Source organism: Eurosta solidaginis, chromosome 3 (genome assembly GCF_040869045.1).
Source record: "Eurosta solidaginis isolate ZX-2024a chromosome 3, ASM4086904v1, whole genome shotgun sequence".
NCBI classification, from domain to species: Eukaryota; Metazoa; Arthropoda; class Insecta; order Diptera; family Tephritidae; genus Eurosta; species Eurosta solidaginis.
This window is the reverse complement of record NC_090321.1, coordinates 68179480-68192489: the sequence shown is the minus strand read 5'-3', so window position 1 is coordinate 68192489 and position 13010 is coordinate 68179480. Positions and strand designations below refer to the sequence as shown.

Sequence of the window (13010 nt, the reverse complement as noted above, 5' to 3'; positions counted from 1 at the left end):
TACTCAAGCAGCGCTTAATGAGCCAACTATCGATTACGGGTTTCAACGTCTACAAAAACTCATACCACGTCATCCTGGCGATCCAGAGAAGTTGCAAAAGGAAATTATACTCAAACGCGCCGCCGATTTAGTGGAGGCTTTATATTCGATGCCAAGGTTAGCATTGTACACCGAAACTTCACTTCCCTTACTTTCCACAACACCAAAAAAAACTTTCGCTGATTCAAAATTTGTTATTTCCCTTCATCTCTTTTCAGATCACCTGGCGGCACCACCGGTTTCAACTCTTACACCGGTCAGCTTGCTGTGAGCGTGCAAGATACTGCCGGTCAATGGACCGAAGATGACTATCAGCGCGCACAATCGAGCAGTGTAAGCCCACGTGGCGGTTATTGTAGCAGCACTTCGACGCCACACAGTTCCGGTGGCTCTTATGGCGCTTCAGTGGCTGCTAATGGTTATGGCCCCACCGCTAATATGGGTACGTTATCCTCTTCACCAGGCAGTGTTTTCAATTCTACAAGCAGTAAGTTTAAGTTAAAGTTAGGCAGAGTTTTTAGTGAATGCATGCCCTCCCGTTTTATCGGTTAGTTAGCACAAACGTAGTTTTGTGTTTTGTAAGTAGAAACTAGGTAAACTTAAAGGCATGTCATCATGATAATCTTCTTAGAGTATGAAAAACTACAGCCAAAAGTTATACCACTGGCTGTTACAGAAATGTTTACTCAAGAGCCCATTTAAAAAAGATTAAATTTAAATTTCAATTCTAAGTTTGTGAGCTCTCAAAATTATGTAACGGGACACCATAATATACAGGAAGACAACGCGGTAGTTAAACGAAGCTCGATAATAGTCCGATTTTGTTATCGCTGAAGAACTTCTTTCTCTTTGGTGTAAGTTCCAGCAATCTGGCTCTACTAGGCTTCACTAAAGGATTAACCATATTCTTTCTTAGTGGTAGACCTTTATTAAGCGACCTGTGTTGAGTTGCTCCCTGCCTGGAGTTTAGCAACCCTCGAGCTGAATGGATCATCTATCCTTCTCTGAATAAGCCGTCGAACTTATCTGTTCCGCAGTGATTATATAACGTTGTCTTGCGAAGTCGTTATAACCAAGACGCCTTGATGTCAAGGGAAGTGTAAAGGTTTATTTCGGCACACTCTAACAAACTTAGAATCGTGGTTGACTTAGAACTCACTTTCTGGAATACTGAGGCATGGTTTTAAGGGCGTTGGACCGAATTTCAATGTTTATTGTCTTTTTTATTATTTTCATGCCGAAGTATTTTGTGCTGATCCGTGAGAAGGCAATCCATTTGCACACTGTACAAGCCATCGTTGGGATGTCTCTCTCAATCCTCGCAAGATCTGTCATAAGATTGTTTTACTGGGTCTACCAGTTGCTATGTCATTGCAAATACCAAACACCAAAATCCACGGAACTTTCCGAATTCGTTAGTATACTGGTGTCGTTGGTAGGACAGCTGATTGCTGTTTTTTTCATTTGATTTGACATTACTAAGTTTGACGCAGCATGATTTTGACATTAAAGCAGCCAGTTATAAAAAAAATATAAGGAATTTTTCTGTTTGTTCGTATGTATTTCGAGTTGCCTCACTTTTTATACTCAGTTGAGCAGAGCTCACAGAGAATATTAACTTTGATATCGGTTGGTTGTACAGGTATAAAGGAATCGAGATAGATATATACTTCCATATATCAAAATCATCAGGATCGAGAAAAAATTTGATTGAGCCATGTCCGTCCGTCCGTCAGTCCGTTAACACGATAACTTGAATAAATTTTGAGGTATCTTGATGAAATTTGGTACGTAAGTTCCTGAGCACTCATCTCATATCGCTATTTAAAATGAACGATATCGGACTATAACCACGCCCACTTTTTCGATATCGAAAGTTTCGAAAACCCGAAAAAGTGCGATAATTCATTACCAAAGACGGATAAAGCGATGAAACTTGGTAGGTGAATTGAACTTATGACGCAGAATAGAAAATTAGTAAAATTTTGGACAATGGGTGTGGCACCGCCCACTTTTAAAATAGGGTAATTTAAAACTTTTGCAAGCTGTAATTTGGCAGTCGTTGAAGATATCATGATGAAATTAGGCAGGAACCTTACTCCTATTACTATATGTACGCTTAATAAAAATTAGCAAAATCAGAGAACGACCACGCCCACTTTTAAACAAATTTTTTTAAAGTCAAATTTTAACAAAAAATTTAATATCTTTACAGTATATGAGTAAATTATGTCAACATTCAACTCCAGTAATGATATGGTGCAACAAAATACAAAAATAAAATAAAATTTCAAAATGGGCGTGGCTCCGCCCTTTTTCATTTAGTTTGTCTAGAATACTTTTAATGCCATAAGTCGAACAAAAATTTACCAATCCTTGTGAAATTTGGTAGGGGCTTAGATTCTAGGACGATTATTTCTGTGAAAAAGGGCGAAATCGGTTGAAGGCACGCCCAGTTTTTATACACAGTCGACCCTCTGTCCTTCCGCTCGGCCGTTAACACGATAACTTGAGAAAAAATCGATATATCTATACTAAACTCAGTTCACGTACTTATCTCAACTCACTTTGTATTGACCGAAATTCGACTATGACCACGCCCACTTTTTCGATATCGAAAATTACGAAAAATGAAAAAAATGCCATAATTCTATATCAAATACGAAAAAAGGGATGAAACATGGTAATTGGATTGGTTTACTGACGCAAAATATAACTTTAGCAAAAAACTTTGTAAAATGGGTGTGCCACCCACCATATTAAGTAAAAGAAAATGAAAGAGTTCTGCAGGGCGAAATAAAAAACCCTTGAAATCTTGGCAGGTATTACATATATGAATAAATTAGCGGTATCTGGGTCACCCTGGCCCACATTTTGGTGGATATCTGGAAAACGCCTTCACATATACAACTACCACCACTCCCTTTTAAAACCCTCATTAATATCTTTAATTTGATACCCATATCGTACAAACACATTCTAGAGTCACGCCTGGTCCACCTTTATGGCGATATCTCAAAAAGGCGTCCTATAGAACTAAGGTTCACTCCCTTTTAGAAAGACTCATTAACACCTTTCATTTGATACCCATATCGTACAAACACATTCTGGAGTCACCCCCGGTCCACCTTTATGGCGATATCTCGAAAAGGCGTCCACCTATAGAACTAAGCCCCACGCCCTTTTAAAATACTCATTAACACCTTTCGTTTGATACCCATATTGTACAAACGCATTCTAGAGTCAATTCTGATCCACATATACAGCTACCACCACTCCCTTTTAAAACCCTCATTAATATCTTTAATTTGATACCCATATCGTACAAACACATTCTAGAGTCACGCCTGGTCCACCTTTATGGCGATATCTCAAAAAGGCGTCCACCTATAGAACTAAGGTCCACTCCCTTTTAGAAAGACTCATTAACACCTTTCATTTGATACCCATATCGTACAAACACATTCTGGAGTCACCCCTGGTCCACCTTTATGGCGATATCTCGAAAAGGCGCCCACCTATAGAACTAAGCCCACGCCTTTTAAAATTCTCATTAACATCTTTCATTTGATACCCATATCGTACAAACACATTCTGGAGTCACCCCTGGTCCACCTTTATTGCGATATCTCGAAACGGTGTCCACCTATGGAACTAAGGATCACTCCCTTTTAAAATACTCATTAACACCTTTCATTTGATACCCATATCGTACAAACAAATTCTAGAGTCAACCCTGGTCCACCTTTATGGCGATATCTCGAAAAGACGTCCACCTATAGAACTAAGGCCCACTCCCTTTTAAAATACTCATTAACCCCTTTCATTTGATACCCATATCGTACAAACAAATTCTAGAGTCAGCCCTGGTCCACCTTTATGTCGATATCCCTAAATGGCGTCCATCTATAGAACTATGGCCCACTTCCTCTTAAAATACTCTTTAATACCTTCCATTTGATATACATGTCATACAAACACATTCCAGGGTTACCATCGGTTCATTTTCCTACATGGTTATTTTCCCTTATGTTGTCACCATAGCTCTCAACTGAGTATTTGATGTTCGGTTACACCCGAACTTAACCTTCCTTACTTGTTATTGTGCCTTTGTGATGATTTCAATGAATTTGATAGAATAATGACGGACCTAATATTTTAAGCTTTATTTTATGTTTGACATGTGACTGTTAACAAATCGCAAACGGCACACAAGGTTTCGCAATATTTCGTGATGCAACCGCAAGCGAAATCGTATACAAAATTTTCAAAGGAGTGTAGCCCCTTGACCGTTTTCGGCAAATCCATCGAGTATATTTCGGCCATGAACGCTTGTTGACAAAAATGTATCTGTCTTCGCAGATGTCCGTCGGGATCCGGATTGTAACTGTAAATTCAGGCATAACCAAAAGGGTCACTTACATCTGTTTTCGAAAAAACCAGCCTTAAAGGCTTTGGAGTGTTTGTCAAAAGTAGCAAACTTTTTCTTTCATAATATTATTGTTCTTAAGTACTGTAAATACTAAATTGGATTAACTTTGAATAATAATTATTTAGGTTGAGATTGTATTTTATTCTATTTAAACGTAATATTTGTTGGTATCGTTCGTGTTAAACTATATATTAGCCCTATCCACAATTGATTCGTACATCATGCCACATTCCTGCGGAGCATTTCAATGATTTACACGAAATTGTTTGCAAACTATGCTTTAAAATGCAATTTGTGACTTATAAACATAACAATTGCAAACAATTTTGAGTGGACTGACGCTTACTTATAACCATAACCAGATGAAACAGCTGGTCGAACCTACCTTATGGAAATAAATGTAAACGATTAATGGTGCTATACCATAACGCTACCGCCATAACCATACCATCGCCAACCAATTGGTTTTTGGTTTCTCGCCATGTCCATAACCTAAAAATATTTGAGTTGGTGTATTTAATAACTTTTTGCAGATTTTATTCATTGTTTTGGATACGTTATGACTAAGAGACTTATTTTTTGTGGAATATGTTTGTAATTTTTTGCGTTTTCTTAATTTTTATGAAATTTTCAGGATTTTTAGGTTAAGGCACCATTAATCGATCACATTGGAGATGATTAGGGATATGGGAATGGTTACGACTATAGCGTTAGGGTTAAGGAAGTTTAGTTAGCCCTTAAGCTGGAAAATAACTATGACATTGGCAGATCTGATATTTAATCAATGAAAGAGGGCAAAATTAATGGTAATTTGCAAGAAGTTCGGCTGTGCAGTAAATGGCGTTAAGAATGTTTTTCGCGTCAACCCTACATTTAGTCACTTGGTCAATGCTGCTCGAATTAAAATCGAACTTGAGGAAACGTGAAATTTTATCGAATTCGATAACCGGATTATATTGTTATATTGAATAAATGTTCCGTTAAGGTTGTGCAGAATGTTTGAGAATATGGCGAGGCGTTTTATTATTATTATTTTTTTTTTATTATTATTGTAAAGTATAGTTATATGTACTTATGTAGATGTGTAAATGATTGATTTTGTTGTTAATCTATCGATTTTATTTCTTTTTTTCTTTTTCTCTTTTCATTGCATGGCCTTCTTGTAAAAAAAAACAACAAATATTTCAAAATACACATTAAATTATTTACACAAAATATTTAAATGCTGCAAATTTTTATTATTTTTAACTTGTATAATAAATTAAATGTATTTAATGTTAAATTTTGTATAAATTACTCGTATACAAGAACACTATTCAAAAACAAATACAAATTACAAAATTTTAAAAAAACAAAAACAAAAATACGAAATATGCTCAGGCAGTGCCTTTTCGCCATTAATTTCAACAGTGTCGTCACCGTGGCATCAGGCGCTAGTGCAACATCACCACACGCATCCACATCCCTATCATCATCATGCGCACCAACCGTGGCATAATCCAGCTGCCTCAATAGCAACAGCCGCTGTGTAGAGAGGAGCGTTGGGAAGTCCCCGAGAGAGATAGTACGAGTAGTATTCAAATGTTAAAGCGTAACATTGAAGCAAATTACATAAAGGGTATATAACAAAGTTCAATTTAGCTTTTTTTTTAGTTTTTATAATATTTTTGTATATATTTTAACTATGCAAATTTCGTGCACAAATTTATGTACATGCATACTCATAAAAATTTGAGAAAACGTTTATATTTGAAGGATGTTCGTCACATTATGCGCTTGTGCTGCGGCGGCAACTCCACTAACTGGTTACCTGTTGCTCAATCATAAAATTCATAATACATAAATTTGCCTGAGTAAAAATATCAGCCTATCTCGGTTGCTCATTCAAAAACGCCCCATCCTAGAATTTGTTTGAAAAAAGACTCATCTCAATTTTTTTTTTTTTTTGTTTCAAAAACGCCATATTTGATGTTTTGATTTAAGAAATACCTATCACAGGACTTGTTTCTAAATCCTATACCAAGCGCCAAATCGTAACATCCGTGATCGTATGACTCGTCACGTGAGAACATGGTTTCGAGATTGTTATTGTTATACGTGAATGAGTAATTGAACGTAATCGCTGAATTGGGTTTTTTATAGTATTTTTACAATAATTTAATTCGTCATTTTTTGTTTTTTTTTTTTTTTGTCTATCATGACTTTAAAATATGTTCCAGCGTACTTTTGGTCCTAAAATAGTAATTATTCAAAATAAATCGACATTTGGTTGCTATCATTTGTTATAATTACACTCAACTAATGCGACTGACGTATCACGTAACATACTTTCGTATCGTATTCGATCCGTGATCGGATGTTATGATTTGGCACCATAATTCGGTTCACGAACGCGAGAATATATTTAACTTATGCTGAGCTAAAGCGTTTAAAAAAAGTCTGAACTAACGCGATCTTGAAACAAGTCTTAACAAACATAGGTCGTATTTCAAAAGTTTGAGGCAGGGGGTTTTCCAAACTGCAGCCGAGATCGGATGAATTTCGTTTCAGAAGTCGAAATACAGGTGCGTACCGAAGGCTTCAAAAGCTTTTGTATAAATTTAAAGAAAAATTCAAAATACTATTTTCCTTTTGCTTTCTTAAAAATCGACAGGTAACCAAACATTCCAGCTTTTTCAGGTACGCGCCTGAGCATTAAAAAATTACATACCAAATACAACAAAAAATATTTACATTACATCAGACATCTCATTTTGAACATACAATTTTGCTCTCACTACTTTTCATAATGCTTTATAATAAGTTTAACTTTTATAACGTAATTTAAATATTCGTTCTTTATTGAATAAATAGTAAACAACCTTTTTTCGGAATTATATGATCGGTTTCGTATACGCTTCATGTACCTATAACTTCTTAAGCCTATATGCTATTCAAATTTGTGTAATTTCGATATCAATCTTATTTTCCACCAAACTACCTTTAAATTTCTCCTTGTCAAATCGGTCTTAAAATAACAATGAAATACAAAGTTTCAATCAAATATAAAAAAGGCGTATCTATAATAATATGGATACTGAAAAACAAATCGTATATCTAAGGGTCGTTTTCACCATCTCTGTGAAGTTAGAATTTACAATTTCAAGTTAATTGAGAATTTATTGGGAGCATGGAAAGCCTTCTGAATGCTTTATTTGACATTTTCGTATATCATTCTAATTGATAATTATAAATATTTTACAAAAAAATCGCAAAAATCGATTGTGAATACACGAAAACCAACAAAACAGCTGACTTGAGCTTACACTTTTCCTTGCACTCAACTGACAGTCGTTGGTCCAGTTAGTAATGAGAAAACGAGAGTTTCGATAACTTATAGATATGTGACATAGGTTCAGGTTTTCAGAGTTTAAACTTGCCACTTTGGCCGCTTAAAATGTGAACTCTATTCAACTTTAATTGAAGTTTAAACTCGCACTGAATAACCGCACATAAGTAAATCGTATTTAGTCATTTGATTCCTGCTGTAACCAAACTAATATTTCAACGTGAATAAGTATAAAAGAAACACTGCTATCCATTTCAATTATTTTTTTTTTAAAAAGCAGAATTTTTCATTTAAAAAAATGTAATTTCATTATGTTTCTCTGTGAAATTGGTGTTACTCAATTTTTTTAAATCAAAATTACTTCGATAACCTTATTGTTTATGTATGATTAGCTTAGTCACATACGAGTCGTTTCATGTTAAGCGTTCCTAAACTTGATGTTTCCATATCCACGAACGTTGGTAGATAAGCTTTAACAACTCCTCCCGGCCGCATTTAAATAGATTCACAGGCCACAGTTTTGTTGTTTTTAAGCAAGGTCTTACCGCGGTAAGATACATGGTCTATCTAAACCCCTTACCATCTTATGGACAATGGCATCCGGTTGCAGGGCAACTCCACCCTGAATTCTATTACCATTCTATTCTAAACTAATGATGTGTTCTTTTCTGGGGAAAAAGTGTTACCCTCATGTTGCACTGAGTCACCTGGCGCTTAGCAAAATGGATCTATTTAAACGCAATGAAAGGAACACACAAACTGACAAGAGAACTGAGAATAACCAAAATGGGCGACATTATTTTCAGGAAAAAAAACGCCTTAAGACACTTCTCAGATACCTGATACAACTGCACAATTTCAATACAAGTATCAAGGGATATGAACAACCTTCTCTGAGTACCAGGATAACCTGCACATATCCGATTCGGTGTAGCCTAACGCAGCTTCAAACGTTTCAAAAAGAAGTGTGAGCACAAACCTATTACTTAACCATTTTCCTCAACAGGCATACTCCTCGGTCACAATTAGGGAATGGAAAATGTATGCTTAGCTTAGAATAGGTGAAGAGGCCGTTTTATCCTTGTGGGCGAAACAAGGGAAAACTTTATTGCCAACTTTTCAAGGAAGTTGACCGAACAAATTCATTTGTATTACGATATTTACAATTTTGTCTTTAGGGGAACTCGTTCCGTGCTTGGAACCATCATTTTTTCCGATACAATTTTCCCAGTTCTTTCAACAGGGTCTGCTAATGTATTCCGTTGAATTGGTTTGGCCTCTCAGAGAGTAGGTGTGAGAACCAAGTTCGAAAGTCATTATCAGTATATCGCGATTGCAGATTTCGATGCCTTTCTAAGTTTCTTTCCCACCAAAAATTTCACACTCAATTTGAAACTCCAGTCGCCGTGTAAACCAATGTTGATTGAGTTGCTTTGCAAGGGCTAATCGAAAGTATCTAAGCTTTGGAAGGAGCGAGCTGGTGCATCCGACTGCAACCTTTTTTATTACTAGATAAGAAAACACCTTTTCGCTAATAGTTAGGCTATTAAGACAAGAAAGTAAGGAAAAATCAGTTAAATATCAATGAACGTACTAATTTTCTCGAATTTACTAGTTAAGGACTCATGGCTCAATTATATGGTTGGCTTTTCTCATCAGCTTATTTCATTTCTTTCATTTCACTGGTATAGGGATTGTCAAAAGGAGATGAAAACGCAAGATGTAACCAACACATTGGCAATTATTTACTGCCGTGGTGGTAAATTTTGTATAAAGAAAACTGTTTCACATCACTTTAAGTAATTTTTTTAGTAAATGCATCTAATTTAGCGCATTATTTTTCCTTGACACGCAAGATTTGTAAAGTTTTATGTTTTATCTCCCCTCCATTCGCTTAACATCCACACACAGATTTTGACAATCTCAACAAAGGTATGTTATTGCTGTAGAGATGAGCCCACCATATAGTTGAACCATGTTAAGGACCATTTTGAAATTTCTCTCAAAAAATGTATAATAATGTTTACCAAAAACTCAATTTTATAGATTTTGACACACTTTTCTCTTCACTTTTTAAAACTTCAGCTTTTTCGGATATGAAATTAAATTAGGACCGTTTTAACTATCAGCAGTTAAATTAGATTTTACCTGGAGGATAGCAATCTATCAGATAGCTTCATTGGCATTTTCTTTTTCACCAACACATGGTGACCAACCTTCGGTTAGATCAACAATTGTGACTATTTTTCAAACCAAATCGGATAAAGCTTTTGTGAATACACGAAAACTCGCAAACAGCTGACTTTTTTTGTACTTTTTTCTTGCACTTAACTGAGACGTGAAGCGTGAAGCTTTCAGTTGGCATGGAGTAAACAAAAATTTCAATAAAAATAAAAATAAATATTTTGATTTTTCCTACAAATTGGCGGGACGGGACCTACTTAAGTACATGTTTTATGCCGACTCCAAACAGCATCTGCAAAGCAGATTAGTTTTCACTTAGAGCTTTTCATGGCAGAAATACACTCGGAGTGCTTGCCAAACACTGCCGAGGTCCTACCTCACTTAGAAAAATTTGCTTTCCAAAGTACTTTCACTGTAGTACTCCATGGAGTACCCACAGAGTATCATATGCCAAAGTACTAAATAGGAATTGTGTCGGAAAGAATTATCGGAGTGAATTTAGTTTAAAATGAAAGTAAATGAAGAGGGGCAATACAACTTTTATATTTTATACTACGAATATTCTTATGTTATTTAGCATTTGCGTGAATAAAGAAACTAATATAATACGCATACGTGAATAAAGAAACTAATATAGTATGTATACATAAAACCAGTGCGCGGTTGCATTTTATCAGAGTACCGATAGTAAAATTTTATTATCAGTTATTTGTATGCAATATTTTACTTTTGGCAACTCTGTTCGATCGTCATCGTGTCGTGATCACGGTCGTTAAAAAGCGAGCAATGATCGGCTGATGGTGGTCCGCAAACGCATACAAAGGAGTATTGTTAGAGTACTCCAACATGAAGAAAATGGAACACGTAATCCAACAATTTTTGCAGGGTAGTGATTTTGAGAAACATATTAGGAATTTTGTTTAGCTTTTAAGTTATAGAGGTAAATAATGTACATGGGAAATGAATTACTTATCAAAAACTTTTAGAATGCTGCTCAGAAATTTGCATAGTTTAAATATGTTTGTATATATATTTTTCTATTTAATGATGATCAAAACACTTAGAAAATGTAGTGTATGACTTTTATAATGATTTCTTCTTTATTTCACTTTGCAGGAGTAAGCGGTCTTAGCTTCAATCCATTCACTCTACCAACCTGTAATACTCAAGGCTATGGGGCCAGTCAACTGGTGACGTCAACTAAATAAAATGAAAATTGGTTTACAAGCATTTTGGAACAGCAAATATCAAAGAATTACAATACTGCATACATATTCACAGAAAACATATAAACCGTTGCGGTGTATAAAAAAATCTAAAATATTCGGATAACATATCTTTTTTATAAGCTAAGAATGAAAGAATAACAAAAGTGCATACAAAATTAAAAAAAAAAATCATAATATTAAATATGTAAACTAAAATAAAATCAAATTTAATTAAATAACCGTTTTATTCAAAAATAAGCGTTAAAAGTTACATAGAATGTAAAGCGTTAATTTATTATTTAATTTATATATTAAGTAAATAAAAGAAAAAAAGTTTGGAATTGAAAGAAATTGTAATAGAAAGAATTTCATATACATATAAGCAGAACACTAAAAAAATAAGCATAATTTTAATTGTATGTGCAATAAACAATTTACTCATAGTTACTGTGTTTAATAAAAAACGCTGAAAATTTAAAAAATAAGATATTAATATTTAATAAGGTTTTTAAAATTTTTTGTTCTATTATTGTACTTTATAAGTTAAACAACTTGGAAACACTTAAAAATAAAAAATAAGAAAACAACATATTTAAATGTAAATAGAAAGATACAAAAAACAAAATCATATCAAAAGCATATTTATAGCTACAACAGTAATAAACTCGTTTAAAATACATTACAGCCATCGACACACATCACATATACATAAATATATATACTATACATATACATAATATATAGCATAAAAACTTTAAGAACTCATAAATACATACATTATAAATTAAATATACTTATATTAAATTTAATAATAATGTTGTAGATAGTTAATAAATTTTAGAAAAATTTGTATACGATTCTTCTCTCGAAGCCAGCTAATGACAAAATAAAATATATATAATGCAAACCAAAAAAAAAATTCCTTAACAACATCGCTAATGCATACAGTAATGGCTAGCTTTTAGCACAGTATTAAAAAAAGTTTACTTCGTTTTGGCCATAGGTAATGAAACTCTTTCCCACAGAAAGAGGAACACGTTAACTTTCGGAACTATTTCTTATCTAGATAACAAAGCTTCTAACGGAGAGATACTCAGTCTATAGAAAGGCCGTCCTCAGATGAATATGGGCCTTTAACATAAATAATATATTCGATAAACCCGGCATACTTGTTAACGAAATTTATAATCCAGACACCACCAAATCCGGACCAACTTGTTTATATTATCTTAATTTAAGTTATTAGTTTCTAAGATTTTTATCGATTCTTAAATAGATCACCTAGGCGTTCAAAACTGTCCCATCCCTAGGAACTGATTTTACCTGGAAACACTCAATTTGTTCTTTTGAGAAAACAAAGTGGAATTGTTTTTACGGAAATATATGTGAAAATGATCTAGGTGGCATTGGAAAATCTCCTGTTATTTCTATTGCATAAGAGGTTACTAAAGTTTTATTTTTTACATCGATATTGAAAAGATTTGAGTAATGTTTAATTTTTGGGAAAGGTTGAAGCCATTAATATTTTTTCGCAAACTTGCTGAAAAAACTACTAAGTACTAGAAATAGTTGCTCTACTAAAAATTTAAGAGCTTGTGCTTAATGTATAGAGATTTATTCACAACAAATATTGTTAAATTATCTTAACCCGTTTAGATGTTATGTCTAATAGAATATATGATAATTCTACTCTTTAAATTTTAAAGTTTTTGCAAAGAATGCAACTTTTTTTAAAAGCAAAGTATAGGGAAAATACTAATATTTGACCCACTATGAAACAAGGTAACTATTTAAGTTATCCAAGTAAAAATTGTTTTAA

The 13010-nt window shown here is 34.1% G+C and overlaps 1 protein-coding gene across 6 annotated transcripts in view; it reads left to right on the top strand.

The window, feature by feature from the left end:
* Positions 1-11568, top strand: part of kn (EBF transcription factor knot) — a 205771-nt gene extending 194203 nt beyond the window's left edge. For 2 of the 6 annotated variants that reach the window (XR_010951480.1, XR_010951478.1), the window contains exons 9-12: positions 12-156; positions 258-481; positions 5852-6089; positions 11100-11568. Coding sequence is in view for 2 of the 6 variants with exons in the window: in XM_067777531.1 (XP_067633632.1) it covers positions 12-156; positions 258-526; positions 11100-11191 (506 nt within the window). In the remaining 4 variants the exon portion in view is untranslated. Of the gene's footprint in view, positions 1-8; positions 157-257; positions 527-5851; positions 6090-11099 lie in introns of all 6 variants that reach the window. The other 4 variants (XR_010951479.1, XR_010951477.1, XM_067777531.1 and 1 more) reach the window with 3 other exon arrangements.
* The last annotated feature ends 1442 nt before the right edge of the window (positions 11569-13010 follow it).